This window comes from Ranitomeya variabilis, chromosome 3, assembly GCF_051348905.1.
Source record: "Ranitomeya variabilis isolate aRanVar5 chromosome 3, aRanVar5.hap1, whole genome shotgun sequence".
Classification (NCBI taxonomy): Eukaryota; Metazoa; Chordata; class Amphibia; order Anura; family Dendrobatidae; genus Ranitomeya; species Ranitomeya variabilis.
Genome location: NC_135234.1, coordinates 730,182,610 through 730,201,840, shown reverse-complemented (window position 1 = coordinate 730,201,840; position 19,231 = coordinate 730,182,610). Strand labels below are relative to the sequence as shown.

The 19,231-nt window shown below is 42.2% G+C and overlaps 1 protein-coding gene across 1 annotated transcript in view; it reads right to left on the bottom strand.

Annotated features, from left to right (window-relative positions):
* CUL5 (cullin 5) overlaps window positions 1-19,231 on the bottom strand; it is a 108,624-nt gene that overhangs the window by 30,249 nt on the left and 59,144 nt on the right. Inside the window, exons 2-8 of the mRNA XM_077298422.1 lie at window positions 17,591-17,700; window positions 16,375-16,474; window positions 14,681-14,857; window positions 14,417-14,558; window positions 11,691-11,836; window positions 11,506-11,586; window positions 9,245-9,338 (exon numbers count right to left, since the gene is read on the bottom strand). Coding sequence (XP_077154537.1) covers window positions 9,245-9,338; window positions 11,506-11,586; window positions 11,691-11,836; window positions 14,417-14,558; window positions 14,681-14,857; window positions 16,375-16,474; window positions 17,591-17,700 — 850 coding nt within the window. The remainder of the gene's footprint in view (window positions 1-9,244; window positions 9,339-11,505; window positions 11,587-11,690; window positions 11,837-14,416; window positions 14,559-14,680; window positions 14,858-16,374; window positions 16,475-17,590; window positions 17,701-19,231) is intronic.

Here is a 19,231-nt window from a genome sequence, read left to right as displayed (position 1 = left end):
ATACGAGGGCTTGTTTATGGAAGGGACGAGTTATAGTTTTTAAAGACACCGTTTATTTTACCTTACAAGGTACTCGAAAACGGGAAAAGAATGTGAAATGCGGTAAAATGGTGACACCCCCCCCCCACAACCATTAAAAAAAAAACAAAAACACGATATTACCGATTTCTTCAATTCAGTATGATCGTGATACCAACATGTATAGCTTTATATTTTTTTTAATTTGGTGGCAAAGAAAGTTTACCGTAATTAAAAAAAAATAAAAATAGTTTGTGTTGCAAATTTTGATATTTTATTTCTGATGATGGACCTGTATGTCGCTTTTTTTTTTTTTAAAGTCATGTTTTTACTTAAGCTTTTTGGCAGCTACAACACTGATCACTTTTTATTGCAGTTCTTAAATGAGGGGCGATTAACAAAAAAAAAATCCTGCAAGTTTTGAGTTTCGGGAAAAAAATAAAATTATATATATATATATATATATATATATATATATATATATATATATATAATTTTTATACATATTTCTAAGCAAAATCCACAGAGAATAAAGTGGAAGGCACAGAAATATATCAAAATTTAATTAAGAAATAGATTAAAAATTTATAAAACATGCAAGACAGGAAGATGCCACCAGGGAGTTGGGGGGTGCGTCTAGAGGGATAGGAGAAAGTCATCACGGAGCTCCAAACTAAAGTGGACGCAATAATCTGAAATTAGTGGGGCTGCCAGAACCGATCCACCCCTCCGATCTGCTAAAATTGACATCTGAGTGGCTGCCAAAGACTTTGGATATTCACCAAACATCGGGATTGATTGCTGTTGAAACGGCACAGAGTGGGACCACCGAGAGGTGGGGATAACACTAGATCTCGCCTGGTCTTATTCAAGGTCCTACTCACTGCCTATAGGAAGAAATCACAGCTCTTCTATGAAGGCCATAGGGTTCTGATGTTCCAGAACTACTCAGCCTTGGTGGTGGCCAAACGCAAAGCCTTCAACCCGGTGTGCAAGATTTTGGCAAATAAAAACATTAGAGATTTGGCCTACAATATCCTGCGGTGTTGCGCTTTAACAGGTCGGGGAATAGCTGGATCTTTGAGGACCCAGTGAAAGCCCTGAAGTTTGTCCAAGAGGCCACTCAACCGGTGTGAGTTACATCTAGTGTGGCTCATTCAGGGACACTTTCATAAATCGCACAAGGTGATGTCGTCTGATAATAGTTTGTCATGTTGTTGATATTTGTTGCTTTCCAAATTCTGTATCATATTTTTCGATGCCGGTTAAAGGGAGAGCCTAGGTTCTGTTTGCAGCTAAGAATGTTGGGATGGGGCGCGTATTCGGGGGGGGAGGGTCTTTGCATTCAATCTAAGGAAATTAACAACCCAGGGATTCTCGCGCCTACTTGCTGGGATAGGCAGGGATCCCAATCTTATGCATGTTAAACTTAAGCTAATTTCAAGAACTGGAGTGGGTTAATGGCAGATTTCACTGGGCAAGAGAAGTCCGCTGTGACGTCTTTTTTGTGGTGTTCGTGGAACGTTAATGGATTGAATTCCCCAGTCAAAAGGAGAAAGATCTTAAATTATTTGCATCGTGAGAATTTCCATATTGTTTTACTTCAGGAAACTCACTGGGTGAGGGACAATCATCAGCTGTTTCTAGCAAAAAAAAATTTACGTTATGTGCAGAAGACTCCTTCACAAAGGGGTGTTGCTATTTTGAGAAATAGAAATATTAGTCATGAAATAGTTGACGTGCTCGAAGATCAATAGGGGAGATTTGTCTGTCTCAGACTCGTCATAGAGGGAATGACCTACAGAGTTAATAACGTTTATGCGCCAAACCCACATTTTCAAGCTAAAGTGCTGAAACAGATCGCGGGTTGGGATACATCACATATGATTGTTGTTGAAGTTCAAATCATCCCCCTTTCGCCCCATTCAAAATTAAACAATATAAATAAAATCACACACACATATATTTGGCATCATGGCGTTCAGAATTGCCAGATCAAGAAAAAAAAAAAAGGATTAACCCGATAGCTAAACGGCATAGCGGGAAAAAAAATCAAAATGACAGAATTATGCTTTTTTGGTCGCCACGACATTACATTAAAATGCAATAACGGGCGATCAAAAGATTGTATCTGCACCAAAATGGTATCACTAAAGACGTCAGCTCGGCACGCAAAAAATAAGCCCTCAACTGACCCGAGATCACGAAAAATGGAGACGCTATGAGTCTTGGAAAAAGGCCCCCTTTTTTTTGTTTTTTAACCTCTTCATGACCCAGCCTATTTTGAACTTAATGACCTGGCCGGTTTTTGCAATTCTGACCAGTGTCCCTTTATGAGGTAATAACTCAGGAACGCTTCAACGGATCCTAGCGATTCTGAGATTGTTTTTTCGTGACATATTGGGCTTCATGTTAGTGGTAAATTTAGGTCGATAATTTCTGCGTTTATTTGTGAAAAAAATGGAAATTTGGCGAAAATTTCGCAATTTTCAAATTTTTAATTTTTATTCTGTTAAATCAGAGAGTTATGTGACACAAAATAGTTAATAAATAACATTTCTCACATGTCTACTTTACATCAGCACAATTTTGGAAACAAATTTTTTTTTTGCTAGGAAGTTATAAAGGTTAAAATTTGACCAGTGATTTCTCATTTTTACAACAAAATTTACAAAATCATTTTTTTTAGGGACCACCTCACATTTGAAGTCAGTTTGAGGGGTCTATATGGCTGAAAATACCCAAAAGTGACACCATTCTAAAAACTACACCCCTCAAGGTGCTTAAAACCACATTCAAGAAGTTTGTTAACCCTTCAGGTGTTTCACAGCAGCAGAAGCAACATGGAAGGAAAATATGAACATTTAACTTTTTATTCACAAAAATGATCTTTTAGGAACAATTTTTTTATTTTCCCAAGGGTAAAAGGAGAAACTGGACCATGAACGTTGTTGTCCAATTTGTCCTGAGTACGCTGATACCTCATATGTGGGGGTAAACCACTGGTTGGGCGCACGGCAGGGCTCGGAAGGGAAGGAGCGCCATTTGACTTTTTGAATGAAAATTTGGCTCCAATCTTCAGCGGATAGCATGTCACGTTTGGAGAGCCCCTGTGTGCCTAAACATTGGAGCTCCCCCACAAGTGACCCCAATTTGGAAACTAGACGCCCCAATGAACTTATCTAGATGCATAGTGAGCATTTAAACCCCCAGGTGCTTCACAAATTGATCCGTAAAAATGAAACAGTACTTTTTTTTTCACAAAAAAATTCTTTTAGCCTCAATTTCTTCATTTTCACATGGGCAACAGGATAAAATGGATCATAAAATTTGTTGGGAAATTTCTCCCGAGTACACCGATACCTCATATGTGGGGGTAAACCACTGTTTGGGCATATGGTAAGGCTCGGAAGGGAAGGAGCGCCATTTGACTTTTTGAATGAAAAATGATCTCCGTCGTTAGTGGACACCATGTCGCGTTTGGAGAGCCTCCGTGTGCCTAAACATTGGAGCTCCTCCACAAGTGACCCCATTTTGGAAACTAGACCCCCCAAGGAACTTATCTAGATGCATAGTGAGCACTTTAAACCCTTATGTGCTTCAGAAATTGATCCATAAAAATGAAAAAGTGCTTTTTTTTCACAAAAAAATTTCTTTTAGCCTCAATATTTTCACATGGGCAACAGAATAAAATGTGGGTAAATATATTTTTATTAAAGAGAAGAGAATTTTACAAGAAAAACAGTAGTTGAAAACTACGACAATGATCAAAGTACTTTTTCTTATAATATACAATTCGAGAAGAGTAACACAAAAAAACACTCGTTCACAAACCTTGCATAAATCTTACATAAAAGAAAGAAAAGAAAAAAAAATTAGAGGGAGTAAACCCTCTAGAATGACTACGGTAACTTTAACATATAAGCAATAACTCCTTGCCCCCGCAACAGGCGAGGACTTTAGCAACAGGATAAAATGGATCCTAAAATTTGTTAGCCAATTTCTCCTGAGTACGCCGATATCTCATATGTGGGGGTAAACCACTGTTTGGGCGCACGGCAAGGCTCGGAAGGGAAGGAGCGCCATTTGACTTTTTGAATGGAAAATTAGCTCCAATCATTAGCGGACACTATGTCGCATTTGGAGAGCCCCTGTGTGCCTAAACACTGGAGCTCCCCCACAAGTAACCCCATTTTGGAAACTAGACCCCCCAAGGAACTTATCTAGATGCATAGTGAGCACTTTAAACCACCAGGTGCTTCATAGAAGTTTATAACGCAGAGCCGTGAAAGTAAAAAATAATTTTTCTTTCCTCAAAAATGATTTTTTAGCCCAGACTTTTTTTATTTTCCCAAGGGTAACAGGGGAAATTGGACGCCAATAGTTATTGTCCAGTTTCTCCTGAGTACGCTGATACCCCATATGTGGGGGTAAACCACTGTTTGGGCACACGGCAGGGTTCGGAAAGGAAGGCACGCCATTTGGCTTTTTGAATGGAAAATTAGCTCCAATCATTAGCGGACACCATGTCGCGTTTGGAGAGCCCCTGTGTGCCTAAACATTGGAGCTCCCCCACAAGTGACCCCATTTTGGAAACTAGACCTCCCAAGGAACTAATCTAGATGTGTGGTGAGCACTTTGAACCCCAAAGTGCTTCACAGAAGTTTATAACGCAGAGCCATGAAAATAAAAAATAATTTTTCTTTTCTCAAAAATGATTTTTTAGCCCTGAATTTTTTATTTTCCCAAAGGTAACAGGAGAAATTTGACCCCAAAAGTTATTGTACAGTTTCTCCTGAGTACGCTGATACCCCATATGTGGGGGTAAACCACTGTTTGGGCACACGTCGGGGTTCGGAATGGAATGGAATGCTCTGCGGGCGTCACGTTGCGTTTGCAGAGCCCCTGATGTGCCTAAACAGTAGACACTCCCCACAAGTAACCCCATTTTGGAAACTAGACCCCCAAAGGAACTTATCTAGATGTGTGGTGAGCACTTCGAACCCCCAAATGCTTCACAGAAGTTTATAACGCAGAGCCGTGAAAATAATAAATACGTTTTCTTTCCTCAAAAATAATTTTTTTGCCCAGAATTTTTTATTTTCCCAAGGGTAACAGGAGAAATTTGACCCCAAAAGTTGTTGTCCAGTATCTCCTGAGTACACTGATACCCCATATGTGGGGGTAAACCACTGTTTGGGCACATGCCGGGGCTCGGAAGTGAAGTAGTGACATTTTGAAATGCAGACTTTGATGGAATGCTCTGCGGGCGTCACGTTGCGTTTGCAGAGCCCCTGATGTTTGCAGAGCCCCCCAAAGGAACTTATCTAGATGTGTGTTGAGCACTTTGAACCCCCAAGTGCTTCACAGAAGTTTACAACGCAGAGCTGTGAAAATAAAAAAATCATTTTTCTTTCCTCAAAAATGATGTTTTAGCAAGCAATTATTTATTTTCACAAGGCTAAAAGGAGAAATTGGACCCCAATAGTTGTTGCCCAGTTTGTCTCGAGTATGCTGGTATCCCATATGTGGGGGTAAACCACTATTTGGGCACACGCCGGGGCTCGGAAGGGAAGTAGTGACGTTTTGAAATGCAGACTTTGATGGAATGGTCTGCGGGCGTCACGTTGCATTTGCAGAGACCCTGATGTGTCTAAACAGTAGAACCCCCCCACAAGTGACCCTATTTTGGAAACTAGACCCCCAAAGAAACTTATCTAGATATGTGGTGAGCACTTTGATCAAAAATGATGTTTTAGCAAGCAATTTTTTATTTTCACAAGGGTAACAGATGAAATTGGACCCCAATAGTTGTTGCCCAGTTTGTCCCGAGTATGCTGGTACTCCGTACGTGGGGGTAAACCACTGTTTGGTTGCACGTTGGGGCTCGGAAGGGAGGGTGCACCATTTGACTTTTGGAACGCAAGATTGGCTGGAATCAATGGTGGCGCCATGTTGCGTTTGGAGACCCCTGATGTGCCTAAACAGTGGAAACCTCTCAATTCTATCTCCAACACTAAACCCAACACAACACTAAACCCAACACACCCCTAACCCTAATCCCAACTCTAGCCATAACCCTAACCCCAACACACCCCTAACCATAACCCTAACCGCAAGCCTAATCTTAAACCTATTTCCAACCCTAGCCCTAATTCCATCCCTAACCCTAAGGCTATGTGCCCACGTTGTGGATTCGTGTGAGATTTTTCCGCACCATTTTTGAAAAATCCACAGGTAAAAGGCACTGCGTTTTACCTGCGGAGTTACCACAGATTTCCAGTGGTTTTTGTGCGGATTTCACCTGCGGATTCCTATTGAGGAACAGGTGTAAAACGCTGCGGAATCCGCACAAAGAATTGATATGCTGCGTAAAATACAACGCAGCGTTTCTGCGCTGTATTTTCCGCACCATGGGCACAGCGGATTTGGTTTTCCAAAGATTTACATGGAACTGTAAACCTGTTGGAAAACTGCTACGAATCCGCAGCAGCCAATCCGCTGTGGATCCGCAGCCAAATCCACACCGTGTGCACATAGCCTAATTCTAAGGCTATGTGCACACGCTGCGGATTCCGCAGCAGTTTCCCTTGAGATTATAGTTCAATGTAAACCTATGGGAAACAAAAAACGCTGTGCACATGCTGCGGAAAAAACTGCGCGGAAACGCAGCGGTTTACATTCCGCAGCATGTCACTTCTTTCTGCGGATTCCACAGCGGTTTTACAACTGCTCCAATAGAAAACCGCAGTTGTAAAACCGCAGTGAAATCTGCAGAAAAACCACGTTGAATCCGCGATAAGTCCGCAGCGGTTTTACACTGCGAATTTATCAAATGCGCTGTGGAAAAATCCACAGAGGACCAGAACACCCTAACCCTAACCCTAGTTCTGAACCTAGTGGGGGAAAAAAAAAAAATATATATTTTCTTTATTTTATTGTTGTCCCTAGCTATAAGGGTGATAAGGGGGGGGGGTCATTTACATTTTTTTTTATTTTGATCACTGTGATAGGTTTTCACAGTGATCAAAATGTACATGGAACGAATCTGCCGGCCGGCAGATTCGGCGGGCGTACTGCGCATGCGCCCGCCATTTTGGAAGATGGCGGCGCCCAGGGAGGAGACGGACCGACACCGGGAGGCTCGGTAAGTATGAGGGGGTAAGGGGGGGGAGCTCGGGGGGTGGATCGGAGCACAGGGGAGGTGGATCGGAGCAAGGAAGGAGCGGGCAGGAGGACGGGGGAGCGGGCAGGAGGACGGGGGAGCGGACAGGAGGACGGAGGGGACCGGGCCACATAACGGACGACTGGGGAGGCGATCGGTGGCGGTGGGGGGTCAGATCAGGTTTTCCAGCCATGGCCGATGATATTGCAGCATCGGCCATGGCTGGATTGCAATATTTCACCATTTTCATAGGTGAAATATTGCAAATTGCTCTGATTGGCTGTTGCACTTTCAACAGCCAATCAGAGCGATCGTAGCCACGTGGGGGCAAAGCCACCCCCCCCTGGGCTAAAGTACCACTCCCCCTGTCCCTGCAGATCGGGCGAAATAGGAGTTAACCCTTTCACCCGATCTGCAGGGACGCGATCATTCTGTGACACAGCATATGCGTCACAGGTCGGATTGGCACCGACTTTCATGACGCATACGCTGTGTCACAGGTCGGGAAGGGGTTAAGCAAACGTTGGAATTTTTTTTCACCACTTAGATAAAAAAGAACCTTGATATGTTTGGGGTCTATGAACTCGTACTGACCTGGAGAATCATAATGGCAGGTCAGTTTTAGCATTTAGTGAACCTAGCAAAAAAGCCAACCAAAAAACAAGTGTGGGATTGCACTTTTTTTGCAATTTCACCGCACTTGGAATTTTTTTCCCGTTTTCTGTTACACGACATGGTAAAACCAATGATGTCGTTCAAAAGTACAACTGGTCTCGCAAAAAACAAGCCCTCACATGGCCATATTGAGGGAAAAATAAAAGTTTTGGCCCTGGGGTAGAGAGGTTAATGGGGTAAACGGAGGGTGATTTCAACAATTTTTTTCATATTTTTAATAACTTTTCTTTTTAACTTTTTACTGTAGTTTCTAACACCAATAAGGACAAGCTTTATACAACTTTCCTGGTCAAATGACCCATCTGGGTCACATACCGAGAGTTCCGCCTTCCCGTTAACCCAGTCACGTCAGGTCATATGACTGGCTTTCTTTATGCGTTGCCTAGGCATCGCTTCATTGTAAGTGATGCAATGCTGCACCTTTTCCATCAGGTCACATGATGAAACTCTTTGACAACGGCGCAATCATCCCCACTATACGGGTGGTATGTAATCATTGGACTTGTTGAGACAACTCTTCTCTCTTTCTTTTTATCGGCTCTAGATACCTTAAATACCTCACCAGTATCTAACTACCCCTGGATGAAGCATTTCAGTGCGAAACGCGCGTCGGGGTGGTGGGGTCCCTTTAGTGATCATTGTGGTAATGATATGTGCCTTATTTATTTGACATTGCTTTAATCAAGCCATCATATGCGTCCTAGGCACTGGACCGCATTATCTTTCTAACACTAGTGGCTTTCCATTCCTTGGCTTATTAAACAGATTTTACTGCTGGCCATTATTCATTATTTTGACGTGTATGATGCTGGATGCCTCTGAGCATCTTCTGATCGCCTGTGATATACATAGCAGTGCTTCAGCAGAAATCACGATCTATGAACACAGGCTACAGGGATCATCAGCAGACCCCGGATCTCATGGCAACCAATCGACGCCCCACGATCACGTCAGAGGCGCACAGATAGGAGATGGAGTGACACAAGCGTGTGTCAGAGACTGACAGCGGGACAGGTTAACAGTCAAGGATGGAGTGCCCCTCGTGGCTGTTAGAGGCACTTGATCGTCGATCAACTCAGCAGTCATGTGTGATAAAAGATACAGGCAGGGACACGACATGTGACGTAAATATACGTCATATGTCATGAAGGGGTTAGTTTGCATCATTTTAGCCTATCTTTTGGATACATTTTTTTTTCTTCTTTGGTCGCCATGGTGCGTGTGTTTTTGCTTCCAGACGTTTGTAGGCGACTTATCAACTGCGACTTTTGAAAAAGTAATCTCCTTTTTTGACAAAATCAACTCCAGAACAACGAATACAACAAGACAAAATAGAAAAGTGGCAGTTAATAAAAAACAAAAATATAATTTTGTAGTTCCACTTACTTTCTGTTTCATTTCGCTTGATCATTCCTTGGCACTCGGCTAAAATCGTCTCTTTGAAGGACGTTACAAGGGCGTTCACACAACACTCCATCAGCTGGAAGGTCAAACATGAAAGTCACTTTTCTGAATGAGTAAATCGTCACAGTATTTTGCATTAGCGGATTATAAGAGAATACAATATTCATGAAAACTGATAGATTAAAATTTCTTTAATTTAAAAAAAAAAAATCACTCATACACCCCGTTTCAGAGACGCAGTCGGAACGAGCGGCGTACGTGCACAGATTTGCAAGAGCTGGGGATAACGCCGGCTATTGCAAATTATGTTACACCCACAGGGACGTGATAACATGGCAGGAGGGCTGACTAATCAGGGGAAACTACCGCCCCATCGGCTAGTCAGCATTTATTTAACTGAATTATGCTATACAGGGATGATTAGGGAGGGAGTTTAATTACACATAGCTGAATACTGCTGCACTGGAGGGCATTGGGGACCCGGCAGGTTCCTAGTAACAATTGCTCCTTTTGCCTTTCTACATAGTTAATTCTTCTCTTTTCTCTGCTCTATGTTGAAACAGGAAGTCTCTGTTCCTTGCATTTATCATTCCCCTCTTCAACTCCTGACCCAGCTGCTCCGCTCCTACCTGTCAGGTGGTTACTTATGGCTCATACAGGGAATATTGCTTCTACAGAAAGCTTATAAGGATTCAGCTTCTAATTACGTGATGTCATAGACCTAATTAAAAAAAAGCCCCAGAAGAATTAACTGGGCAAAATGAGCAATTGTAAGTACACAGCACTATAAAAAAAAAAATGTGTGCAATATATTAAGAGGATAAAAATGTTGATGCAAGTGCCTCTTCAGCAGGGCAATCAAACATACCAGATTATATGCAATACTTTTACCCCCAAAATTATACGGGTGTATGTAGCTCTTTTAAAGAAAAAACAAACAATTCCTTTATATAGCCATACACTCCTCCAGTTCAGAGACATTAGTGTTCGAATTCACATGCAAATGAGGCTGATGAACGATTTGTAGCCTTCGTCACACCAGCTCTATTCCCCGCTCAGCGCAGCCTCCTCCTGCTGGACTGACAGCTATCCTGCGTGACTTCAGGCAAATGAGACACCAGTCAAGCAGGAGGAGGTGGCGCTGGGCAGCGAAGAGCTGGAGTGACGGAGACTTCAGATCTACCATAGTTCTCCAGCCTCATTTGTATATTAAGTATGGCAGTAACGGAGCAGCAGACAGGCCATGTAATGGTATTGCTGGACTGGTCTTTGAAAGAGCTACATATAAATAGTTTGGGGTGTGAATTTCATCTGATAGATCCCCTTTAAGGCTGGTCTAAGGCCACGTTCACACTTTGCGGCCTGCTCTGCGGGTTAATCCAGCAGCGGAATTGATAAATCTGCAGGGCAAAACCGCTGCGGTTACCCCTGCAGATTTATCGCGGTTTGTTCTGCGGTTTCCGCCTATACTATTGATGCTGCATATGCAGCAATATGCAGCATCAATAGTAATGTAAAAAATAATAAAAATTGGTTATACTCACCCTCCGATGTCCGGATCTCCTCGGTGCTGCAGGCGGCTGTGCCGACAAGGACCTTCGTGACGTCACGATCATGTGACCGCGGCGTCATCACGGTCATGTGACCGCGACGTCACCACAGGTCCTGCTCGCACAGCAACTGAGACCGGACGCCGCGGGTAGCGCTGAGAGGTGAGTATAGCATCATTTTTTATTTTAATTCTTTTTTTTTTTACACCAAAATATGGTTCCCAGGGCCTGGAGGAGAGTCTCCTCTCCTCCACCCCAGGTACCATCTGCACATTAACTGCTTAACTTCCCGCAACGTGGGCACAGCCCCATGCGGAAAGTGAGCGGATCAATGATTTTCTATGGGTGCAGAACCGCTGCGATTCTGCACCAAGAAGTGACATGCTCCTTTTTTTCCGCAGAAAAGCCGCGCGGCTTTTTCCGCTGAAATCCGCAGCGTGGGCACAGCGGGTTTTGTTTTCCATAGGGTAACATTGTACTGTACCCTGCATGGAAAACTGCTGCGGATCCGCAGTGTCAAATCCGCTGCGGATCCGCGGCAAAACCCGCAAAGTGTGAACGTAGCCTTAGAGTGCCAGGCTGGCTTTTACAACTCGTCATGTTTCACAAATGCTTAAAATGCGAGTCTCTGTATCTGGAAAAGCAGCAGCTGGACCAACACTGCTTATTAATTTTATATCTCCACATACTCACCGCCTGCACAGAATTGCATTCCCGCCTGGTTTCTAAATACCGCACAGCTCTTTTCTCTTCTTCTCTAAGTTTAGCATCTGCCTGTTTATGGAGAAATGATTATAAGAAAACTGCAGTTTACGCTAGATCACACACAAAAAAAATAACAATAATAAAAAAAATTATCTGTATTCGTGGCATCTTACATATTTCATATAGTTCTGTACACCATTTTGCTGAAGGTAAGAAGGGGCTTGGGTTCGGTAAAACCTTTCTGTCGAATCTAGGTAGGCTTTTTCAAAATTATCCCTATAGATCTGGAGTTTGTCTTCAGGATTTGAACAGAGGTTAACTGCAAAGTAACAAGTGACAAAAAACAACAAATTAAGATCGAAATAAAAGGCAGCCAACAACATAGGCAGGTTGTTGCTACCTGCCTGCCTGTTGTGCGTTCTTCCCCGGCACAGAGCGGTTACAGACCGCTCCTGCCGGCGATTCAGCTGCCTCTGCTGACTTCATGTCGACAAAGTGGCTGCTTCTTTTACACTCTGCTCTGATGACAGGGCATTACTACTGACGCCACTCTGACTGAAGAACGGCGCCTTGCACAACAAGCCGGTAGGTAGCAACGATCTGCCCGTTAGTGCTTACGCACATTATTTTATTGTTTTGCAAAGTCCCTGATATCCCCTATAAGGAACAGTACAGTTTGTTTCACACATTTCTTTACTCCTTTTTCCCATACGTGTTCATTCTCAATTTACAATGTGCACATTTCAATAAGAACAAGGAAAACCATTGCATGAACAGAAGAGCCACTAATTCCACAGCGTTTTACGGACATGATCATAACTATCCCCACTGGGGTTCACAATCTAAATTCCCTATCAGATTGTCTTTGGACTGTGGAGGTTCACGCATGCAAGCGCAGGGAGAACATTAACTCCTTGGTGATTTTAACTTTGGTGGGATTTGAATCCGGGACTTGGGTGCTGTAAAGTAACAGTGCTAACCACTGAGCCACCGTGCTGTACAGTACATACAATTCCATGACACAAAACAGATTTTCATTCTTCATGTGTACTCAGAACATATTTCCAAGCTGCAGGAAATTGCAGAAACTTTTGGCGGTAAAGACAGCTCAATGGGAAATCCTCTCAGCAACCATAACAATACCCTCAGAGCTAGGGAATCCTTATGTCAGCTAATTCAATGAGAATCCTCAAGTGCCATGCACATGATCATTAATTTTACTTTGAGTATTTGGAGTGCATTTTTTCTGCAGCATGTCAATTCTTTGTGCGGATTTTTAGTGTTTTTCACTTATTGACTTCAATTGAGTCAGTCAAATCCGCAGCAAAAACACAGGTATAAAAAAGTTTGCAGACTTGCTGCGTATTTGCTGAGTTTTTATTTGCATTTTTACAGACTTCCTATGGTTTTTCCCACGCTGCCATCTGTGTGACAGCGTGGGAAACATCGGCAAGGCGGTTCGGCGGTAACCCTACTTCCAGTAAGATTGTTACCCCTGTGGGTAAAAGCTTACCACAGGTCAGCAGGCATCAGCTGATGAGAGACTACTAAAATCAGTTAAACATGTAAAATAATTACCGTAAATACGTATTGAAATAAAAAACATTATACCCAGCTTAGCGCCACATCCACGATGCCCTTGTCCCCTGTAAAACAATCAACAACAATAAGCAAGCATATACTCTCCTGTCCGCCATAGACCACGTAATCTAGAGAGTCCCACGGGTCTGACAAACAGTCACATAGGGAGATGTGACTGCTCGACCCATCCACCAGCTACACTGACAGTAGCGTCATCGTTCCTGCAGTGATAGCGCTGAGCTGCCGTGAGACAGGTCATACGAGTTCATCAGCTGATGAGCTCCGGTGATCTCACTTACGGCACCACCGCTGTGTGAGAATGTTCTCAGCGCTACACACTGCAGGAGCGATTACCTCCTGTGTCAGCATGTAGCCGGCTGTCGTTGAGAGCAGTCACATCAGAGACTGCTCTCAAAGTCATCAGGATCGTTGTGGGACATTATGGATTATTATCTTCTCGGCGGACAAGTGAGGAATAATGTTGTTTATTATTTTATTTTTCTTACAGGAGACCGTGGGCTTCAGTGGATTGGGCGATGACGTTAGTCCGGCTTAGTTTAGATTCAATAAAGGAGTCTACGTCATTATTTCAAATAAAGGACTTTATTCTGGGTGTTTTTTTTATAATCATTTATGGGGTGTTTTGTATTTACTAAGGATTTAATCTCTGTCTTGCTCTATTCAAGTTGTTTTTAATTGATTTTATCCATTAGTAGGAGTATGGTTAGTGGTGATGACTCCAGCTGGGTTTGCACTCCCAGAGCGGAAGTGCATAAGTAAAGGTATCACCCACCTGCAGTCACCATCGGACCCGTTGAAGCGCAGGAGCGCGAAACGGCCGTCGTCCCTCCACTGCATCTCCCTGCCATGCTCTGCTTTTTATCGTAAAGCCACTTTAATAAAGACCGGACTTAACACACGGATGGTGAGTGCTCTTCCTTTTCTTCTATTGATTCATGTGGATTAGCTTTTTTCTGAATGAGCACCCTTGGTCCGTAGTGGTAGTGAAACGTTCCTAAGCCTAAGGGAGGTGAAACAGGAAGCTCAGGCTGAACAGTGCGCACGCCTTTTGTTTTACTGAGTTTATTCTGGGTGTGTGTTTGGCCACTCATGTGCCGTCAATTTTTCACAGACTGCATGACAAGAGAAGCTTGTAAAAATCTGATGCCAAAATGAGACCTAACTCTTCCTACAACCTATATTGGGGGCTGATCAACACTTCTAAGGCGTCTGTTGCTCTTGTGGGGAAACAAAGAATATCTCAGGAGATATGGAAAGCGCCTAAAGAAAAAGAGATGGACATAGCGGAGAGACTTACCGTAGGATTCTCTAACGCCAATGACTAGTTGGGAGTCGAATGCTTCCCCTAATCTCTCAGCATGGACCAGCTTCATGGCGCTATCCTGAAGACGATTTTTAATATTTGAAAATATAGATTCGTTCCAGGTATCCAGCATTAGCTGCAAAGGAAGACAATGAACAAGCAGATCAGAAGGCGATCCACAGAGAATCGGGTTCAGGAAAAAGTTAAACGCTTGGTCACCCGAGACCCTCAAGGAATGCAATATGTAGCAAGGCCTACCTTTCTAACAATACTGTCTTCCACATTGGATTTTTTGTTGCTTCCTTGTTTACCCATTAACGTAATTTCTAATTGACAGAAGGGCTTGGGCAAGATGTCGCACTGGGTGAAGAACTTGCGCCACTCTACAATATACGCTTTAAGTAAAGCGGTGTCATCCTGATGACTTAATACTCTCTTCAAAAGACAAGAAAGGAAACATGTATAGAATATTATTCACAAAATCAGAACTTAAACATTAGCCATTTTCATAAACTTCAGGACGTAGCCAAGGTCCCAGTGTGCGATGTAAGCTTAGATGCCATTCCTGGTAGATGATGGTTTGGTCATTCCGCCATCATCTGCCTTTAACAGTAACGAGTAGAGCCCGTGGCTCTTACCCTATTCCATGCCTTTGACATTCTCTAATGGCTCATGACAAATGAGGAGTCTGCTGTAGACCCCTGTGCCTGCCGTAGCCCCTTGTGCCTGCCGTAGCCCCTTGTGCCTATATATCCCCTCTTTTACCCCCATTTAAAGTAAATGCAATCAAAATGTTGCATACACCCCAAACTAGTATTAAGAAAAACATAAGGACATCCTGGCAATTAAAAGGTTAAAGTTCTTAAAAAATGGTGATTTAAGCAAAAATTTAATTTATTTTTTATAGTTTTTTTTAGAATTTTCTTTCACCACTTAAAGGGAAAAAAAGAAAAAGCAGCAACCTAAATCGTCCGAACCTGGAGAATCATGTTTTCACATATTTTTTTTACTGCACAATGAACATAGAAACACCCGTCCCCACAAAAAAAATGCAGAATTGTTGTTTTTCTGTCACAATTTCACCTCATTTTTTCCACCGTTTTCCAGCAAATTATTTGGCAATATGAATAGTGTAACTTAAAAGTACAACTCGTCCTGCAGAAAAACAAGCACTCAAATGGCTATGTGGGTGGAAATATAAAAACGTATGGCTTTTGGAAGAAGGCAAGGAAAAAAAACGAAAGTGCAAAAATGAAAAATCGAGGGTCCTGAATTGGTTGGCAGGCAATTTTCTGATGCCAGGTTCCCTTTAAGCTGCATTATTGCCATATGTACCTTCATCTTATAACTATTTTGGAGGTCGGCTGACAAGGTGAGGTTTTAACACTAGAGATGGAATAGGACCCTCCGGGACTGGATACACCTTGCTGCGGTGGGATGGCTTTTACGTTTTTTTTTTTTTTAATTTACAACTGTACAGATCCCAGTGCTATATGGTTGTGGGCTAAAACCCTGTTAGTGAAGACCACCGACATGGATGATCCGTCAGTACATTAATAATGACTACTCTACTTCTACATTATGCTGCTCCCAAATTACATAGCAAAAATCTGGTGACAGATTCCTTTTAAAAAAAAACTTAAAAACAAATAAAGAAAATAGTATTTACAAGCAGAAATAGAGCTAATCTGCAGATAAATACGTTTTTTCAGCCTATGCCGATGTAAAACTGGGAGTTCAGCCGCAGGGAAAATAGAACTCCATTTTCTCTCTGCAGCTGCATATCCAGTTAAACAACTGCACATGTTTATGGTATTTACCTGCAGATCAGCACTGCGGCTACATATAAATACGTTTAGAACTGGTCATTAAAATAAAAAAAGAGTTATCGTGAACAGTCCTATAACTGAAATTAAAAAGGACAATAACTTAGAAATTCATAAAGCACTTACTGCTTGAGCTTGCTTGATAAAATCTAGAATATCTTCCTTTAAAGCCTGATGAATTTTTGCTGGACCTTTATCATCCCATAGGCATACTGCATGCACATCGCTATAACACAAAACAGTAAAAATGCTCTAAGAATGCTAAGAGTACTGTGCAAAAGTATTAGGCAGGTGTGGAAAAAAAATCCTGCAAAGATGGAAAACTTTATAAAAATAGAAGTAGGTAGTTTATTTTTTATCAGTTAAGAAAATGCAAAAGTGAATGAACAAAAGAGAAACCTAAAATCACAAATATTTGGAGTGTCCGCCCTTTGCCTTCAAAGCAACATCAGTCCTTCTCATTACACTTACACACAATATTAGCAGGAACGTAGCATGGAGGGTGTTCCAAACATCTTGGAGAACTAACCACAGGTCTTCTGTGGATGTCGCATGTGAACATGGTGATTGAGAAAGGGTCGACTGAGTAGTCTAGGACAACCCTTTTAACACTTTGTTTGATTTTTTTTTCTTAAAACATTCTTACTACGCAACATTTTTCCACATCTGCATAAAATGTTTGCAGAATGCTATATATTGATGACCTATCATTATAACAAATCATGAATATCAAATCAATGGAGATCTGACCGCGAACACTCTCACTGATCACGTAACTCCGGCTGCAGCTAGATGTGCAGTGTACAGAGCTGGAACAGCACAGCTCCGTACACTGTGTAATGGCTGTTCTCAGGTTTCGCGGTTCTCCCCCTTGTGTATTACGGGATACAGCTATGCGTTTTGCCTTCTGTTCCATATGGAAGTCACAATGTAGATGTGAATACTCAGGATTATAATTGCGGATGTCAATCACAGCCAACCGTCCTCACAGCCACAGTATATAATTGTATAGGGAGCTGCTCCTCATCTGTGACACACATGTTCAGCAAGGAGCGGCGAGAGGTTAATAAGTATAGAAAGAGTCACTTTGTTTGCTTAAGTCCGTGCACTAAACTTTGTGACAAGAGCAAAACAGAGCTAACTTCCACATAAAATGGCATCAATAAAAACACACTTGTCATATGTAAAAAGTCAGTATATTTCCTGCTTACTCGTATTAGTTTTTCCTTTTTACAGTAGAAAAGTTTAATCTGGAAATAACAGAAACAACTTGATTATTTTTTGCATTTCTGGAAGTGTTTTGCCATGAAATACTAAGCATGCAACTTGGAAGAAGACTTACGAGAATAGATCAAACCACTGCTGCTTTGTGACGGACTCCTGGCGTAAAAGCTTCAGAACTATAGGCCTCATGAAATCCCATTTGTCCTCAAACTGAAGGGAACCTTTATTCTGGAAAAGAAATTAATGTAATATAATGAATGCAAAGCAATTCCGCCGTATGCCTAGTACTAAGCCAAGTTTCACACATCCATGAAGGACTAGGGCTCACTTAAGCCAACAGCCTCATAGGCATATTAGGTCATGACCTCAAGCCAGGAGACCTGATGGTCTGACAGGGTATCCTGATCAGAGTCCGCGTTTCAGACATGTGATACCTTACGTCTTTAAAGAGGACCTGTCACTTGGTGAAAGATGCGTCGAAAAACATTATAAAAATAATTGTGCAGAGATATTCACATTTGTATCTTCTGGAGCACAGCATGTGAAATCTCTATTTGTAGTTCAACTGGTAGCTTCTTCAGAATCTTCTCTCGGGGTGAGCGCTTTCACCCCTCCTTCCCAGACCCTGCTTAGCTTGGCAGCTAATTGGTCTCAAAAGCTGCTAGGCTATGATTGCCAGCATTTGGGAGGGAGAGGTGAAAGCTCTCACCCCCAGAGAAGATTCTGAAGAAACTTCAAGGTGAACTATAAGCATAAATTTCACATACTGAGCTCCGAAAGAAACAAATGTGAATATCCCTGTAATGGAGTGTTGCAGTGCAAAATGGAGAAGACAGGCAGAATCGTTGGGGTGCTCAATTTTGTCAATGTTTTTAACTTACCGTAATTTTTTTTTTTTCGACCGTGACAGTTCTACTTTACATTATTCCCAACTTTGAATATGTGATAACTTGTGAAATGCCCCGTTAAAATGGAGCAGCAGCAGTGCACCCACGCCACCGCTCTAGTCTTTGTCTATTAAGACTCTCTCGCAGGCCCACATTACAGGATAAATGATGACTTGCTGACATTGTGCAGACAACTTTTCTCCAATTTAAAATGGCCAAAAAAGTGGACAAAAATGAAAAAAAAAATACAGAAAAAAGAATAAAAATAAGAAAAAAATTTTTTTTAATTTTTTTTAAAAAAATTTTTAACACTGAAGTCTATGGAAATCAGATTAATTAGCTATCCGTCTGTTTCATTTGAAAAGGAGGAGTGTTTTTCTTAGGCCGGGATCACACTTGCGAGAAACTCGTACGAGTCTCGCATCTCAATACCCGGCACTGCCACCGGCACCTGGACCGGAGCGCTCAGCTGCACAGAAATACATCTAGCCGCACGCTACGGTCCCGAGTGCCGGTGGCAGTGCCGCCTATTGAGATGCGAGACTTGTGCGCGTTTCTTGCAAGTGTGACCCCGGCCTTACCAGATCAATTTCAAATGGAAGAAAACAGATGGCCATTTAACACATCCGTTTTCCATAGACTTCAATGTAATAAAAAAAAAGTTTCAATAGAAAACCGTTTTTTTTTCAGGTGGATGAAATAAAAAAGGAAGAAAAAAAAAAAAAAGGTGTGCCTGCACAACTTTTTCGATAACAGATTGATGCTGGATCCATACTAATGGATGATTACTGGACGTGTGTACATAGTCGTGGACATGTGAATGTAGCCATATTCTCAATTGGCAAATTATGGCGTGCAGTGTTAGGCTTCTT